The sequence below is a fragment of the Thunnus albacares genome, chromosome 18 (genome assembly GCF_914725855.1).
Source record: "Thunnus albacares chromosome 18, fThuAlb1.1, whole genome shotgun sequence".
NCBI classification, from domain to species: Eukaryota; Metazoa; Chordata; class Actinopteri; order Scombriformes; family Scombridae; genus Thunnus; species Thunnus albacares.
This window is the reverse complement of record NC_058123.1, coordinates 15,981,767-15,998,905: the sequence shown is the minus strand read 5'-3', so window position 1 is coordinate 15,998,905 and position 17,139 is coordinate 15,981,767. Positions and strand designations below refer to the sequence as shown.

The following is a 17,139-nucleotide window of genomic DNA, read 5'->3' as shown; positions in this document are numbered from 1 at the left end:
TCTGCTATGAATGTCCCATGGAACTGACACTTGAATAATTACCACCACCTTCAAACAACACAAAGTTCTGCAAAAGCACATCCAAACATCACAAACATCTACTTTTCCTTCATGCCGGCTGCAGAAAGTGAAGGAAAAACATCACTGCTTATTTTTGTGCCTCGGTTCAGTCAGCCTACTTAAAAGGCGCATAATCCACCTTCCTAAATCTAGAAACTGGAGCACTAACCCTGATGTTATAATTTCACTGGGATGTAAAATGTGGCACTGCTCCATATGTGAATGCTGACTTTGTTTTCTGCTGGTTGGGATTTAAATTCTGCTTCTCAAGCCTTAAACTCCTCTAAGTCAGTGTTACTTCTCATTGTTTCTGGAGCTAAACCTGACTGCAGTAACCTGACCGCAGTTTCCTAAAGATTTTTTTCACTAAGATGTAAAATATTGGACTAGTCTACAGACAATGAATACTGACTTGGTAGATTTTTCTATGGATGTGTTGCATACAAATGGCATTTCTCACAATCTATGACAACTCAGCATCTCACTTCACTTGCATCCCACATGTTTTCTCTGAAGATTTTTTCCCTCTTAGACTTCATCAACACTTGACTGAACCGTCCTGGGCCACAGACTGAACGCAATTCAAAGAATAATTGTTGGCATTCCCCTTTAAAAGACTCCTCCCCAGCATTGAGGCTGCATTACTGCAAATAACAGCCCAATAACAAGGAGGGAGAGCAACCTGAGTGCAACGCAGCAAATGTTTGTGCAGCAGGAAAATGAGCACTTTGTTCTGACAGCTAAACCCCAGCAGGCCCCCCCCCCCACCCACCCCACCACCACTACCCCCCACCTCCCCCCCTTCTCCCCTCCCGCTCTTGCAGGATTTTGTTTACAAATCCGCTGCCACAGTAGCCACAAACAAGACTCTGCTGGTAACAATGCAACAATATATCAAGTTTATGATACACACACAGCAATGACGGTTAACCCTTCCTGCAGGATATTTAACACCATCCGGACTGTACTGATACGGGCTCCTGCAGGCGCATTCTCGGCGTTTCCTCACACCGTTTGCACAAAGACCGAGCCCCGACTTTTCTGCTTACCTCCCCCGCACTGCTGTTGGTCGTGCTGGCCGAGGATGCTGCACTGGGGGTGGGAGAGCGCTGCAGAGTCACCAGGGCCATGGTCGGTGGGCTGCAGCCGTGGAGGGCAGTAGAGGAAAGGAGAAGGAAGGGGAGTAGAGGAGAGGGGGGGGGGAGAGAGAGAGAGACGGAGAGAAAGAGAGAGAGAGAGAGAGAGAGAGAGAGAGAGGAGGAAGAGCGCCTGTGTGGGAAGATGCGCCGCTGAGATTGTCTCTGTCACCGGGGAGAATATGCCTAGTCAGACTCTCATCCAACAGCACCTGACTCCTGAGTCCAGGCGCTGCTCCCTTTCGGTCCTGCTCCGTGCGTCCTCTGCGGTTACGGGAGTCCTCATGAGCGGGAAGTCAGGAGAGATTCCCTCCGTTTGTACCGAGTCAGTAGACCCCGCGATTTCATTGCTGGTGCGCAGACAGACAAACAAAACACGGTGCGGGCTGCAAGCGGGGCAGAAATGACATGCAGCTTTGCCGGATGCCTGTGATTGGCTGGCCTAGTTTGCGTGTGCGCTGTCATTGGGCCAATGTTGTCAAGGTGACTGGCCAGACTAGGTACTCCCAAATACAAATGTTGATGAAATGATATTCTGCTCATGTTATGAAACGCAGCGAGGTTGTCATAATGTAGCACCATAATAATAGAACCACAATGCGTCTCTTATTGTGCACATTCAACAAAATAAATAGAACCTAAAGCGGACTGAATGACTTTAATTGGCAAAAGGCACGTGGCTTCACATATAAATATATACAAGAGGTCATTTTTATCCAAAATGTAAAAAATAAAATGTTCAAGTCTTTTAAATACAAGTCTTAAACTGTATGCACAGTTTATCATAATTTTTCAAAATGTCCCCCTGCCGCTTACCATGGCCTAAATGGAAGAGAGGGGTAAACAAACCAAAACAGAGGGACACCAGTCCAGGCACAAGTGTGCTTCCGTTCTCATTAGACATGGGCAGTAGGCACTTAATTATCACCCGCCTGTAATGAGATCGTCCCCTGCTGTTCTTCACCCATCATCGCTCAGATCATTCAGTCCATCATTTAACAGACAACTGTGGCGTCTGCAGCAGCCTGGGAGGTGTCTTTTACATGTTTTCCATCCTTCTTGGTCGCTGGTCTACAGCTGGTGTAAGGAGTCTGTTGTACCATTTAACTGGTTGGTTGTGTTGGTGGTCCGGCCTCATGGTCAAGATTGGACTCCTGCAGACTCCTGCCTGACGTCTCAATAGGCAGGATCAAGGATGCAATGCCAGCCAGCAGACTGCAGCCACAGTACACTGACAGGGTCAAATACACTGATGTCCTGAGCATCACCTAGAACCAAAACACAAGAACTGAGGAGCCAGACGGAGCCAACATACACACATATTGTACGACAAACAGAAGATGTTTTATATCAGACAGGTGCTGGAAATCTAAACCTGCAGTACAGCATTTATCACAGCTAATATCAGTAATTTGTCTTTACCACTAATTTCAAGAATATAGGATGAATCATAATGTTGATTCCTTTATCTTATGTTTCAGTCATTGCTAACAACTTACAATAAATTTGGTTGCATGCAGGGTGTCACAGTGCACTCTAATATCTAGTAAAGTGAGACTGTAAGGCTGCAGAGAGTCTAGCTACATTTCAAACCGAAGTTGCATTTATAAGCAGCCAGAATTTCATGTATGACTTAAATATTTCACACAAAAATGTTCATTCACACCTACGGGCAACTTAGAGTCACCAATTAACCTAAAATGCATGTTTTTGTCTGTGGGAGGAAGCACCCGGGGAGAACATGCAAACTCCACACAGAAGGGCCCCAGCCGGCCAGGGTTGAACTCAGAATATTCTTGTTGTGAGAAGACAGTGCTAACCACTGCACCACTGTGCCGCCTTGGTGAAGAACTAAATGAAGAATATTGGCTGCACTGGACAAAACATTGCATTGTTCTCAGATTTAAACTCTTCATGTTTTTTAAAACCTGTTTTTTTTCAGATTTGCACAAAATCTGCAATGAATATTTAATGGTCTCCTGAGCACAAATCCTTATGTTTCTGTTGATCCTCTGACCTTTCATATTGTGGAGTTTAGCAAACATCGCAGCATGTGGTGGGATTTGAGAGAATTTGAAGAACTGTTTCAATACATGCCATAGCTAAACCTGCCTTAAACAGAAATATTAAACTTGGAGATACAAAATGACAGCATTTTTATATTTAGCAGTTATTTTTGCACAGTACCAACAGAGGTGGTCACTGCATACCTGTGCCACAAAGGGAGTTATCAGGGAACCCAACCTTGCCATCGCACTAGACGTCCCCATTCCTAAGGCTCTGGTTTCTGTGGGGTACACCTAATGAAAAAGCAGAGAGAGCATTTTTGACCGAATCAAGTTGTCCAACAAATTCATTTAATGGACAAGTGGTCAAATTTGTAGACCTACCTCTGGTGTGTAAACAAAAGCAACTTGAAATCCTCCAGAGATGAAGGCTCTAGCAATAAAGATTAAGATTGCAAGAGCGATCCTATGAACACAGAGAGACACAGAGAGTTAGAGATCAGCCTTAATGTTTTAATGTATTACTGTTGGTCCACAATGACAAAGTAACACACACAAACTTACCTCCCAGTACAAGCATATAAGGGCAGAATGAACAAAGAAAACATAAAGAAACACAGTGCCATGCTTTTCTTCCTGCCAATACGGTCAACTGCCAGGATAATTAAAAGACCTGAAACAAAGACAAACAGTAAACATACCATTTCATAGCTGCGGTTAAGAGTTGTAAAACAAGAATGAATTACAAAGGAGCAGCCTAAACCACTGTAGGAGTACTGTAGGACTGGTGGTGTCATAAGTGAGCTTATATCAACAAGGCTAAAAGATTTTTTCAAGAAAGTCAAAATTATAATTATGTAAAGGTGAATCTAATGGCTAAAGATAGCTATATATTTTTACCAAATGTGATGTTATTTAGATGAAATGCTTGTTTGACCTGAACTTATATACTGTATATGTGAGAGAAAGAGAGAGAGAGAGAGAGAGAGAGAGAGAGAGCATCTATTCTTGAATTTTGGCAGAAATCATATCCGTGTTGTCTCAAAGTTTTGTTGTGATGGATGAATGATGAGTAAATACAGAAGCACCTCATGTGCATAGGCTTACACAATTCTTGGCAACAGCATCACATTTTTTTTAAACCTTACAGTTTCAATTACACACAACAGCTCTGAGAAAATGCTAATAGGGATCATTTCACCTGGGAATTCAGCCAAGGTCGTCCATAGAAGGTCTTTGTAGTCAGCTGATGTCAAATATTTGCATTCCAGACTACAGTTCGGTTCAAGCTTGGCCCCTTGGGTCGCTATAAGGAAAGAGAGAGGACAGTTTTATTTTGTTTTTGCTTGCATTTAAGAGGTATTATGATAAAAGCTGATGTGCATGGAGCCACATGTTACTTACTCCCACATGAATCTCCACTTTGGAACAGCTCAGTTGTCAACAGGACTATTCCGTAATAGGAGAAGGCATTTGCAAACCTTTAGAGAAAATAACAACACAGTGTTCTGGAAAATAAGATTTCTAATAATAGTTGAAAAAGCATTTAATACATGGCCGGATTAACCAAGTATGGGGATGGGGCAAAAAACAGCTGTGGGTCCCCACCGACGCCATGTTGCTCACAGCAGACTACACATGGCACTCTCAGTATTATTTCTCCTGATGCCCCAGATAAGAGTCTTCACAGGTCCAAAATGTTATATCCAATCTGAACTGGGCCTTCTATGATAATTTATCTCCTTGTTCATTTCATGTAACACCTATATGAGCCAGGACTCAACAAAACTGTACCTCTACACCCATTCTTTGTAGTCTTAAGAACATGTATATTTCTACCATGACATTCTCTAACAGTTTGCATTGATGACAAACCTCTGAGGGCTGCTGCTGAATGTGAGCATATGACAGGTTTTTACAGATTACTGTCCTTTTGCATAATCTTTAAACCTGCAGTGCCAAACTTTTACATGTAAATGAATGTCAGTTACATTCAAGCCCTTGCCAAATGAGTTCACACAATGCTGATTAAGCCTAACACTCCCAGATAAATCTCTCTGTATTTCACAGTATACAGAGTTTTTAAATCTCCTGTTGGGTGGGGGACAATCTCGCACTGGCTGTGTGGATGCACACCCAGAGACTTCCGCTGGCTGAGGCGGCTAACTTATGGTTAGCCCTCTGCTAACTTGAATGGGGATAAAATAATTGAGTTGTGCGGCTCTTCTAGATTCTTCAAATGTTATCGGACTGAATGGATCAAATTCTGATAGTGAAGTGAGTCATTTCACATGGGTTGTGTGACGCTCACAGCAATTTATCCACCGTTTTACTGCCACAACAGTAGCGAGGGACTAGGCTATGGTATAGCCTATGACTTAAGCACATGTTGACAGTGTTTTTGTAATTACTCTCACTGCCAGAAGGGGGAGACAAAAGTCCTGCACTCCAGCTTTAAGTGTATTTAACAATATATCTGTTTCTGATTTAGTTCTTCTTTTCCTCAAGTAGCTGTAAATTGTAACATGTAAGATTGAATTAATAGAATAGAAATGTAAGATCAAGAGGTTCTCTGTTTTCTCTTAGTTCTTCAGAACTGAGTGTATCTTTTATACAGTTTAAAGTTACAGTTTACAGTGCACATTAATAGACACTTCTGTAAATGTGCCAGTTTACCCATCTTAGCTAATTAAAAATTAAATTTCAACTGCAGTCCCTGGGCAGGTGTAATGACAGGCTACAAAAGACTCAAACAATACATTAAAACAGGGAACAGCAATACTGTACATATAGCAGAGCACACTTCATAAAAACACACAAAATACTTTAAAACAAGGACAATAATACATAAAACAAAGCACACTGGTTATTTGAATAAATTACAGAGTATGGTCACACACTTGATTGTCTCTTAACCATGATTTTAAATTAATTTTAAATGAACGATGTGTGTGAACAAGTGGTGCATACTCTCAAACATAATCCAGCCTTGATTAAATACTAACCTGGTCTTTTTTTAAATTTTTTTTTACCAAAGATAAAATTTAAAACGCTAAAGTAGAAAAATATGTTAATCAAGCTAACCATATAAACCACAGGAGAAGAGTAGTACTCCGATACTGAGGTGTGAAGAGGTCTTTGATCCGTCCACGGTAACCCTGTGAAGTGAAAATGACAAAAATACTTATTTGTTACTTGGGCATGCACAGTTCCTTTTTCTGAACAAACACAAGGACCCACATATCTTCCACCTCACCTGTTTATAGACGGTCACCTTCCCTGGAGGCAGGGCCTTGCCGTTCTCTTTGGCGATGCGTGTTAAAGTTGCCATGGCATTTTCTTTTTTTCCCGCCAGCACGTCAAAACGAGGACTTTCAGGCAGCCACTGTGCAAGACAGAATCATCAGATGAAAGTTTGACTCTGGCTGGTTTGAGTTTAGGGATCTGATTTCACCACCGACATACTTACAAAGCAGAAGCAAACAAAGATTGCCATTGGTATCGTGGACAGGCCGAGCAGCCACCGCCAGCCGAGAGTGGGCATTACCAACAGGGCCAGGAGGACCTCAAACACAGCACCAATGGCCCAGAATGCCTGATGTACACAAACACATCAATCAGGTGGGAAATAATGAGCGTTATACTTACTAGATCAAGGTTTCAACTCTTAAATACGGTGAAAGTCATACTTTAATAACAAAATTGCCACAGTACCGCAATCAGCATGATGCAGGTGCCTCTCGCCTTCACTGGAAGGAATTCTGAGTACAGTGTTACCCTAAAAAGATACCAAATATTTGTTGCAAATAATGTCTTGGCTCTTAAATTGTCTGGTTCATGGTGCAGGATCAGTTCCGTCAATTTTGAATATCTGTTTACTATATGTGAAAAAAGTTCTATAGAGCCTTTCGTGGTTGCAGATAGATTTGCGCAAAGTCTGATAAACTCACGACTGAGGAGCTCCTCCGATGCCGAAGCCTACGAGGCCCCGCAGGACCAAGAGCCAACCGTACACTGGAGCAAAGGCACTCAGCAGGCCGTAGTACAGAGTCCAGCACATACAAAATGTCAGCCCCTGTTTACCACAGAGACAGAAGACACACAAGTTAAAAATGAGATAATGTACAAAAATCATCCAGTCATGTACTGTATAAAAAACTCAGATGTGAGACTCACTACTTTTCTGCCGTACTTGTCGGACACATTCCCCCATACAGGTGAACTAATCCCTGTCCCGACAAACACCACCTGAAGTAAAAAAAAACAACAACGTTTGCACAAATCACAAAATCAACAAGGTGTAGAACAGCACATTACTGAGAAGACCTAAAGGACCATTACCGATGTTATCAGAGCCACCTTATAGCTGGGCAGTCTCCACTCGCAGTGCAGCTGGGGGCCCAAGATGCTGAGAATCATCATCTCCATGGCGTCTCCTATCTGCACTCAGAAGCAAAGCGCCACATGATAGACATTCAGTGTCTGGAAATCAAAGCGAGGAATTTTGCGCATGTTGTAAGCTTTCTTACCCATGACAGTCCAGTGAGGAGAGAGATTTTCCACTGGAACTTTCCAAAGCCAACGGCCTCCAGTGCTTCATCTAGAGTAAAGGTTTCTGTAAAGGGACGAGTCAGTCACTGCAATTTCACTCTCGCTTCTGAAGAAATTCATGCAGAATCGTTCAAGAATCAAGCATAACTTGGTGGCGTTACTATTTAAACACATCTAAAAAAGATAGTCACATCACATAAAAAAAATGCAAAATAATGATGTTCAGATAATACTTTAGCTAGGAGCTGATTAGAGTTAATCAGGTGAAGGTGTTGCCAACAGGCTCCAGACCAGAACAGAAACTGAGGAGAGTTGTTGACTCAACTGCGGTCCATTATTATTAATAGTATCAGCTGATCTACATTTAGTACAGTGTTAATCTCTTCCTCTTGTTTTATGCAAATTGTCCCCTGTCTTTTCCTCACAAATCGATGCCCGGCCAGGACATCATCGAATTTTCAGGTTGCAAAAATTAGATACGTACTGTATATTTTTTTTATTTAAGGTCACCTTGATGATGTGTGTGTTTTTTTTCCACAAACATAGAAGACCACATAAAGAAAGATCAAAATCTGGATAAACTATAACTAATAGTGTTACACAAACCTTCAGTTTTATTAGATCCAGATGTGGATGCAGACTCTTTGCCTCGTGAGTCGACTCTTGCTGTGGCTATAGTGCAGATCTCAGCGTCTGTCCCCTGGTCCTCATCACTGTTACCAACAAAATTCACCTCACCCCTAAATGTCAGCACACCGAAAGTAGAAATTCAGGCATTATTAGGCATTACAGGTTGGATTTCATGTTTTTTTTTTTTAAAAAAAGGACATTTTCCTACGTGTGGATACACCTAGCCCCATGGCAACAGTCTGGTGTGTAAACACAACAGGATAGATTTATCTCAGGGTATAATTTCTTTTAGCATCACAAATGTCTACATGGGGAAAACACAAAAATGTTGTTTTACCTCAGTTCAGCATTTCTCCAACGCTTGTAATTGATCCTGGATGGTCTGCTCCAGTTGTCCATTTCAGTATCTTTGGGAGCTGTTACTTACAGTGGACAAACACACCGGTGTCGCTGTCAAACCTGCTAGTCAAGTCACTTCAGGTTTCAGTGAGACACCCAATCAGAGGACAATACCTTGATGGAAGAAAGGGGAGGAGTTGCAACAGGAAACAAAGGTGCTATTTCAGGGCTGAATGGCTGAGGCTTTATGGGTTAGCCCTTGACTATAGCAAAACAGGTCATACAGGTCATATTTATTTCAACATTCCCTCTATATGACCAGACTCATTAGATAATAAGTAGGAATAATAAGATTAAAAACAGTGAAACAACACTTACATATTTCAGCCTTAAAACTTTGTCTTCCTTAATTTTCTTAGGAGTATAAAGTAAAAATAAACTGTTCTTAAGATGAAGTCAATAGGGTGATTAAAACACAACAAACACTAAGCCAGTTTTTTTTAAAAATATATTCTTTTTAATATTGTCAATAATTAAATTACAAACTAAAATATAAGCAGCCGAGTTAAAGCTGACAGTAATAATCCCACTTCATCCCCTTAATCGAGTCTTTTAGCTTATGTTCTTATCCACTGAGACTGAAAATACATGCAACAGTAGAATTAGTTTAATTAATTAATCATCAAAATGTAAAGCAAACAGAAAGAGGGTGTGTACAGTATGTCAGTGTGCTTACACCCTTCCTGTGACCACGGAAAGATCCTATATGAGTGTACAAAGTGTTTAAAATGTTGTTAGAAGAAAAAAGGGATGTGAGAAAAGGTTTAAGGTTTCAGCAAGAAGAAGGTGTAGCCTACAGTTACAGGCACATTTTATATCAGCGCTGTTGTTCAGTAGCTGTGTGACTGATGGTCCTGCAGCAGGTGTGACGTCCTTTAGTTCATCAATGTCCAAAAACATGAAATCAAACAAACATTACCTTATACTAGGTTAATGTGAGCTAATGGAGTAATTGTTATAGCCTGTGGCTAACAGCAGGTTGTGCTCTCATGCTGCTGGTGTTGTTGGTGACAGTTGGTCAAAAAGCCAGAGGGCTCAGGATGTAAAAACTGCCATTGTCAGAGGTAGACCTTCTCGAGTTCATAGTTCTGTATTTTTAGGTCATATTCACACACCCAAAAGTGTTAATTTCACTGTCTAAAGCCTATTTTACGTTTCCTCAGAGGCCACATGACAGGAAGGAATTCAGTTAGGACCTGGTAGTCTCTCTAAAAATAAATAAATAAATAAATAAATATATATATATATATATATATATATATATATATATATATATATATATATATATATATATATATATATATATATATAATAACAACATCTTCTTTCTGTGTTAACTCACTAGACTCAGACTTTATGAGGGTTAGTTTGACTTCAGTATGTGGTTCAGGCCTGCTGCTCCTCTGACACTGGGCTCTGGATTACCTACAGTACCACAGACAAGTTTCAGTTCTCTGTAAAGTGATTTTCACACAGTAAATTGAAATGAACTAAAACTGCAACAATTAGTTGAATAATTAATCTAACTATCCAACTATCTTGATAATCGACTAATGAATTTGAGTATATTTTTTTATGAAAAAATGCCCAAATTCTCTTGAACCAATTTCTTAAATGTTCTCTCTATGACAGTAAACTGAATATCTTTGGGTTGTGGACTTTTCGTTGGTACAACACAAGATGTTTTAAGTTGCATCTTGGGTTTAGGGGAATAGTGATCAGCATTTTCTGACATTTTATTGACCAAAATGACTAAGGGATTAATTGAGAAAACAACTGACAGATTAGGCAAAAATAATCATTAGTTGCAGCCCTTAAAATGAACTGAAACCGGTCAGTGCCTAAAAAGTAAAAAAACACATTAAAATACCTGACAAAGGCATACTTTAGAAAATGGAATAAGGAGTACAGCAGTGAATGCGTTCATAAATTTCAGAAGCACTGGTACAACGCCCAAGGTCACATGTTGCATGACCTTTTCAAAACTCATTATCAGCAGTGTAATGTCCTGATAGCCCAGCTATCAACTGATATATCACGTAAAATACCACAAAATTACATCTAAAAAAACTCACTTAAATTGTAGAGTTGGAACTGAGTATTTACTGCTACACTAAGAATATCTTCTCATATGAGGGAACTGTATGTGACTATTGCGTCTCTCTGCCCCCCTGCAGTGAATAAGGCCAACCTGAAAATAAAACCTGTAGAAAAGTAGGACACTGTTAGGGACATGCTGAGGCTGCTGCATTATGGGACGGTCATAAATACAGGTAGAATATATAGCACATCCCTCCGTCCCCGCATCCTCTGGTCACATCAGCTGCTTAGCCAGACTCACACTGAATCTCACCAGAGCTTTTCTGATTTTACACAAAGAACTACAACATGGACTCAAAGGTAAGCGCTGCAATCTACATGATTAAAATCTAAATGCCAAAATATTGTAGTCCTATGAATTGAATTGCTTGTTGAAATCACAATTATTGTGCGATTTCTTCACTAAATGCACCACTTCTGAAACTAATAGTCTCACAGTTCGTTTTGGCCTCCAGAGCTTTGTCCCGGCGACAGCAATCTGTTTGCTCAAATGAATCAGTTGAAAGTTTAGTTTTTTGGAACTAATTTAGCTTGTGAATATTTATTTGGACATGTAGTTGATCACAGTAGTGGATCCAATGTGCCCTTCACCTTGTTAGTAACAAGATTGCAATAGACCATATTATTTACCTCTTATCAGTGGTTGACATTTGGGGATGTGTGTGTTCCTGTGTGTGTGTGTGTGTGTGTGTGTGTGTGTGTGTACGTGCCATACCATACTGTCTCTGGTTTGATGAATAAAATATTAAGCATTTTTAATTACTCAGGTATATTATCACTGTAAACCCTCAGTGCAGAGAGGTGAGGCCATGCATGAAATTAATACAAAGGTGAACCATTATTTTTGTGTTATCATTAGGACTCAGTATCTGACCACAATAGTTATCAAGGATTGACTAAATTGTGTCCATTGTGGTGAAAATACTGAAAACTGACAGTTAACGCTCAAATTCTGAATCATCTTGACTTTCTATACATTTTCCAAATTTTATGTGATTTACAATATTGTTTCATCATACTTATATCACACCTTTATTATATTATACTGCATTTAATTTAGGAACCGTTATTTTATGGACTATTGTGTTAATACAACATTCAACTTTGACGCATTTGAAGAAAAAGTTGGGGTTTTTTTGTTTGTTTTTTTTGCATAAAGTGCGTTTATGCTCACAATAGGACCATAACTCAGAAATCAATGGCATGTACAATAAAATAAGAATTGGGAACAAAATAGCATGTGTGCAGGTGGTTCTTTTGACTGGATTGGCCATGGACCAGTCCTATAACCGCGGTTGTCCCCGAGTGAGTGAGTGACTGAGTGAGTGATAAGGTTTCACCATTGGTCGGCCGGCCGTACAGGCGTTTCCTCATTGGCTGTTGTTCTTTCGAAATGAATCAGCGCGAGATGACAGAAGCGGAGGACAGCAGCAGTTTCCTTCTCTTTGACGCTCTCAGCTCCGATGTTAAATGCAGCAAAGTCGGTTAAACTCCTGTTTAGACAGACACGTACCAGCGCCTCCTCCTTTACCGTCCAGGGTGATTCACTCTCCGGCTGCTGACAGCGCTGCCAGCCGGAGAGACGCTCCGCGGTGCGTAAATACCAGGACACAAGCTTCTTATTTCTCTGACGTTTTCACATCACAAACAATAAACAACAGCATTAAAACACGAGTCTTGCAGGTAAAACGTGCGACTCATGTAGGCTGTTATGTCAGTTTACTGTGGGGCAGCTGCTGCTTTGCAGGTGCGCTTGATTTGACTAACTGGGCGGAGATAAGCCTCCTGAATTTGCATCCAAAATGCTGTTTAAGCTTTCTTTTACAATTTCCACAGCACCCTCCATGTTCATCAACCAGGAAAGAGGCAGGAAAAAAAGGCGTATCCACAAGTAAAGCACCCCAAATATCCCCATCACTATGACAAAACACTCAATACAGAGTGAAAAACGAGAGACATCTGCAGTGAAACATATGAAAGAGCAGGGGGAGTTAACATATAATTAGAATAGTTAGAATTAAAATAAGTTCTCCTTCAATTCAAACATCCCAAGATATGAGTGGAAAGTATTGTTCTTACAACTGCATTCATAATCCTTTTTTGTTGACTCAAACGTTGCTTAACCATGTCATGTGATATACTACTTCAATACACATCAGGCCACTACAGAAAATAGCAGATGAACATTTAATATCCAGGTATTAACATAATAGACACTATCACTGACTATCCCTGTGACAAATTGGCCACAGTTTCACGCATTGACCATACACGGTCCAGCCATATACTAGGTTTTGACCTATAGTCTTGTTTATTTCTTAGTGCAGATTTTTGTTACCCAACACCTGCAAAGAATGTATAGATGTAAATGTGCCTTGTGGTGAATGACAAACACTTGTAAATATTATTCTGATATGTTGTGTTTTCATGAGAGCTTAAATGATATTCAGCATGAACAGTAATCAGTAATAAAGGAACTTTGTTTTCAATGGATGCGCTGTAAATTAGTAAGTGTCACTGTGTGTGTGTCTGTGTGAGTGTTTGGGCTCTTATTCTAAAAGCAGTGGTCTTTTTTAAAGATTGAGTGGATCCTAGAAATTAATCAGTATTTGCATAATGGGTTACATTACATTAATGACGATTTTTCCAATGTGCTTCTCTCACCTTGTGTTTTGGCCTCTTCAGGCAGTAATGTAAGATGCCTTTGTTGATGCTTACAGGAAGCACAATGTTAAATTTTAAACAGAGGGCAACATTACGCCACCCGCAGACATGTCACAGTTGACCCACAAGAAGAAGCTGAGATAAAAGATGTAATTTTTATAAAATAGCAAAATGTATTTTAAATATTTTCGGCAATTTGGTTATGTTCCTAACAGCTGATAGAAAATATACTAGTCTATAATCAATCAGTATATGTTATAGTATATTCAAATCAATTTTCATTAAAATTTTTATTCAAGTTTTATTTTAAAGCTACTCTATGTTGCTGATATTAATTATAGGAGTATATTTGGTTTGAATTTGTAATTTTTGACCACAATTTTTAGATGCGAAGAATCTTCAGTATTTTAATCCCAAACAGGTCGGATCATTCTGGCTCTGATGAGCAGTTAGTAATTAGTTTGAAATGCATCTGCCTAATCAAAGATCAGTAATTGAATACCTGTGCTGTAATTTTGTGGCGAGGAGGGTGAGGATGGGTCTCTGGGAGGATAGAGTTTCTACATCCTTGTATTACATACCTGCACACACACATACACACACACACACACACACACACACACACACACACACGCACACACACTCGCTTCCTTAAACACATAGTGTAGCTGTTCAACACTCAGGTGAAGCGCTGAATGAACATTTGCTGCCTGGGCTCCATGAATGTTTAACAACCCTGGTGCCTCCAGAGCCACATAACTCATTACTGCCTCACTACCTACAATGCAGGGACACCAGTCCAACAGGAAGCAGCAGTGCCACCCTCCTCCTCCCCCTCTTCAGCCTCTCTGTCCCAGGCCGTGGTACCGGGCCTGCTCCGAACCAGTATATGAGAAGCCGATGCAAACCTGAGCAGCAGAGGAGAAAGTGGCAAGAGTAGTTTATTGGTGAAATATCTTTGCTGACCTACAGAGGCTCCACTATGGGAGAACTTCTCAACAACTAAAACTCAGACTATATCTGTCTGAGTTGTAAACCTGAGGACTGTAGTTCAAAATAATTTGGATTTATCAGGTTCATCACACAAGACTGATCCAACCATGACGCACATGGCTCTGGAAGTAAAGGAGGTAATTATTGGCTGTAGTTTCATTGTGTGTCATTGTATGTAAAGCCATTTTTTGTAGATTTTCCTGTGATTTTAACATCTTTCAAATAATTCTGATGACATCATTTTATTTGTTTGTAAAAAAGAAATGTTTATATGGGTGAAAATTTGATTTGCTTTTAGCCCATTAATCCATCAGGTCAGATCACACTGAGTGACTACCACTGAGGGGTGCCAAAGTCAGAAACGTCAATATGTACAGTAGCAGCTTTAAAGCTGCACTTATCAATATTTTTATATTAACAATTAATTGAATGACAATGTGCAATGTGAAAGGTGTGGCTCATACTGATCATCTGACTTCAGTAACTGTCAGCTCATTGTTTTGTTTTTACGGCCGGTAACTTTACTGTTTTGGTTCACTCTGACTGTTCTCATCAGTGTTGTTTCCAGCAGCAGCGGGCAGCTGTTTCCAGAGAAAAGGCTCTGATGAACCCTTTATGTTCTACTCACCCAGCACAAAACAGCAGGCAAACAAAGTTAGCAACTAGCTTGAGAACATTGTGGAGCATTAAGCAGCTTAAGATCCAGATATTTCCCTCAAAAGTTGGTGGAGTCCACAAAAGAGCTATAAGGAGTTATATTCAAGACTACCCATTGCCAAACCACAGTCCAGATTTTTTTTTTTAATTCTTACATATGAGGTGGCAGCTCAAAGAAGTTTACACCCATGTAGGGCTTATATTTGCCAGGCGGCCAGAAACACAACTCCAAATAAATGTTAATGTTGCTCCATGTCTGCTGAATGTGGAAATAAACAATTGTTTGCTAACTTTATTATCTAAAAGATGATAATTTTGTGTTTTTGCCCTATTTCCACAGCCCCCAATTGGCCAAAAAATCAGTCAATGCTGCTTTAAACTTGCATTAACCGATTTCATGGCCACTTGGGGGAAACAAGAAGTGAACACAACACCAACATATAACCTTTTAGACAACCAGCAATTACAGAGCAACATTATCATTAATTTGGAGTTGAGTTTCAGTCCACCTAATGTAAGTCCAATATTCACTTTTCTTTAGCTCTGTTTTTTGGTCTCAATCAACTCCTGAGGGGAATATTTGGCTCTTTAGCTGCTAAATGCTCCACTATGTTCACCAGCTAGGTGCTAAATGTGTCTGTTTGCCAATTGGTACTGAGCAGGTAATGTACAGTAGAGCTTTTCCTCTTGAAACAGCTGCCTGCTGTGGCTGAAAACGACACTAGTGAGCAGTGAGAGTGAACCAAAACAGTAGTTGCAGCCGGACAGCTAAACAATGAGCTGAAACTCGGTATAATCTCTGTAAAGCCGAGAGCAGCTGCAGAGTCGGGTGATAATTTTCTGTAGGTTAATCACTATGGGCGGTGCCTTTGACATTACACACTGTCATTTGATACATTTTTATCACAAAAAATATTGATTATAGCCACAACTTAAGGCTAACTTATTTTTACTGTTCACATGGATGCAACACATTTTGTGTCTATTAGCCAATCAGGATAACCAGCTTGCATCATGGTATGACTGTGTGAAACTGTAGCAACAGAGGAGGTACTCTACTCTACTGGTGCGATGGAGGTCTGTGATGGTCAGGTTTCTCTAGACACCTGGAGCCCCCTAAATGTGTGTTGCCCTGGGTGATGTATGGTGTCAGTCAATGGCCCACGAGGAGTGCTATCTCTTTCAGGAGCCTAACTGCCACTTTGTGGCTACGTAACAGGATCCTGCACCATACTGGATAGACAGGGACAATGGAGCGCCCTCTCGGGTGATGGTCTCCGGCTCAGATAGACTTTCCTCTTCCACTGTAGCCTGACATCAAAATTTGATGTTTGCTGTGGTTGTGCATTTTGGACTTTTGTGTATTACCTTGTACACGTGACTGTGTTTTATTTATGGGGTTAACTCTATGTTTATGTTGTTGCCATAAAGTCTTCAAGGCACTCTGCACTGTCAAGTTTACATGAGATGAAAATGCTGTCAAGAAGAGTCACCTCTTATCTTGTGGCTCTTTGCTTTAGCATAATTGTCCATCCTCTTACAGCATAGTGTTGTTTTACCATCTGCCAGGTGTTCAGTAGGGGTCACGTTTCCTTTGAATGGCAGAAAATCTCTGCCCAGCGCTCAGTGCCCAGCCAGCAGCCTGCTCACAAAGACGTCCGCAGTGTGCCAACAACAGAAAGGACTAGCTGCTTGCTGCTTTTTAGGAAATGTCTGATTTTGCTGCAATACATGTTGGGCGTTGACAACAAAACTCAGGTCAGAAGGTGTTTTTCAGAATTGGAGTTACTTACTGACAATGACAATGTAAGCCAGAGACTTTCTCTGCTTCTAGTTTTATTACTCTTGTAATGTTTTTTGGGGGGGAGGGAATGTAGATATTAAGTATGTTTAGAAAGGCTCTCAATTTCTCAGATTATACTATCACTACTGGTTGTTGGTGT

General features: G+C 40.5%; 2 protein-coding genes across 4 annotated transcripts in view; both read right to left on the bottom strand.

The window, feature by feature from the left end:
• The window catches only part of ssh1b (slingshot protein phosphatase 1b), a 47,963-nt gene extending 46,361 nt beyond the window's left edge, over window positions 1-1,602 (bottom strand). The window contains exon 1 of one of the 2 annotated variants that reach the window (XM_044334034.1): window positions 1,110-1,602. In XM_044334034.1, coding sequence (XP_044189969.1) covers window positions 1,110-1,190 — 81 coding nt within the window. In that variant the 5' untranslated portion in view covers window positions 1,191-1,602. The remainder of the gene's footprint in view (window positions 1-1,109) is intronic. The other variant, XM_044334036.1, reaches the window with a different exon arrangement.
• Window positions 1,603-1,848: 246 nt separating this feature from the next.
• Window positions 1,849-13,308, bottom strand: LOC122967901 (synaptic vesicle 2-related protein-like). 2 transcript variants are annotated; one of them, XM_044332696.1, is made up of 17 exons: window positions 12,223-13,308; window positions 8,721-8,896; window positions 8,360-8,493; window positions 7,732-7,817; window positions 7,544-7,642; window positions 7,379-7,450; window positions 7,153-7,277; window positions 6,917-6,980; window positions 6,672-6,797; window positions 6,459-6,587; window positions 6,287-6,360; window positions 4,607-4,683; window positions 4,404-4,508; window positions 3,767-3,875; window positions 3,587-3,668; window positions 3,407-3,496; window positions 1,849-2,464 (listed from the first exon to the last, which is right to left on the bottom strand). In XM_044332696.1, exons 2-17 carry the CDS (start codon window positions 8,780-8,782, stop codon window positions 2,300-2,302), a joined length of 1,599 nt encoding a protein of 532 aa, XP_044188631.1. In that variant the 5' UTR covers window positions 8,783-8,896; window positions 12,223-13,308; the 3' UTR covers window positions 1,849-2,299. The 2 variants fall into 2 exon arrangements, with proteins under 2 accessions (XP_044188631.1, XP_044188632.1); XM_044332697.1 differs by having other exon boundaries at window positions 8,360-8,466.
• Window positions 13,309-17,139: the final 3,831 nt, after the last annotated feature.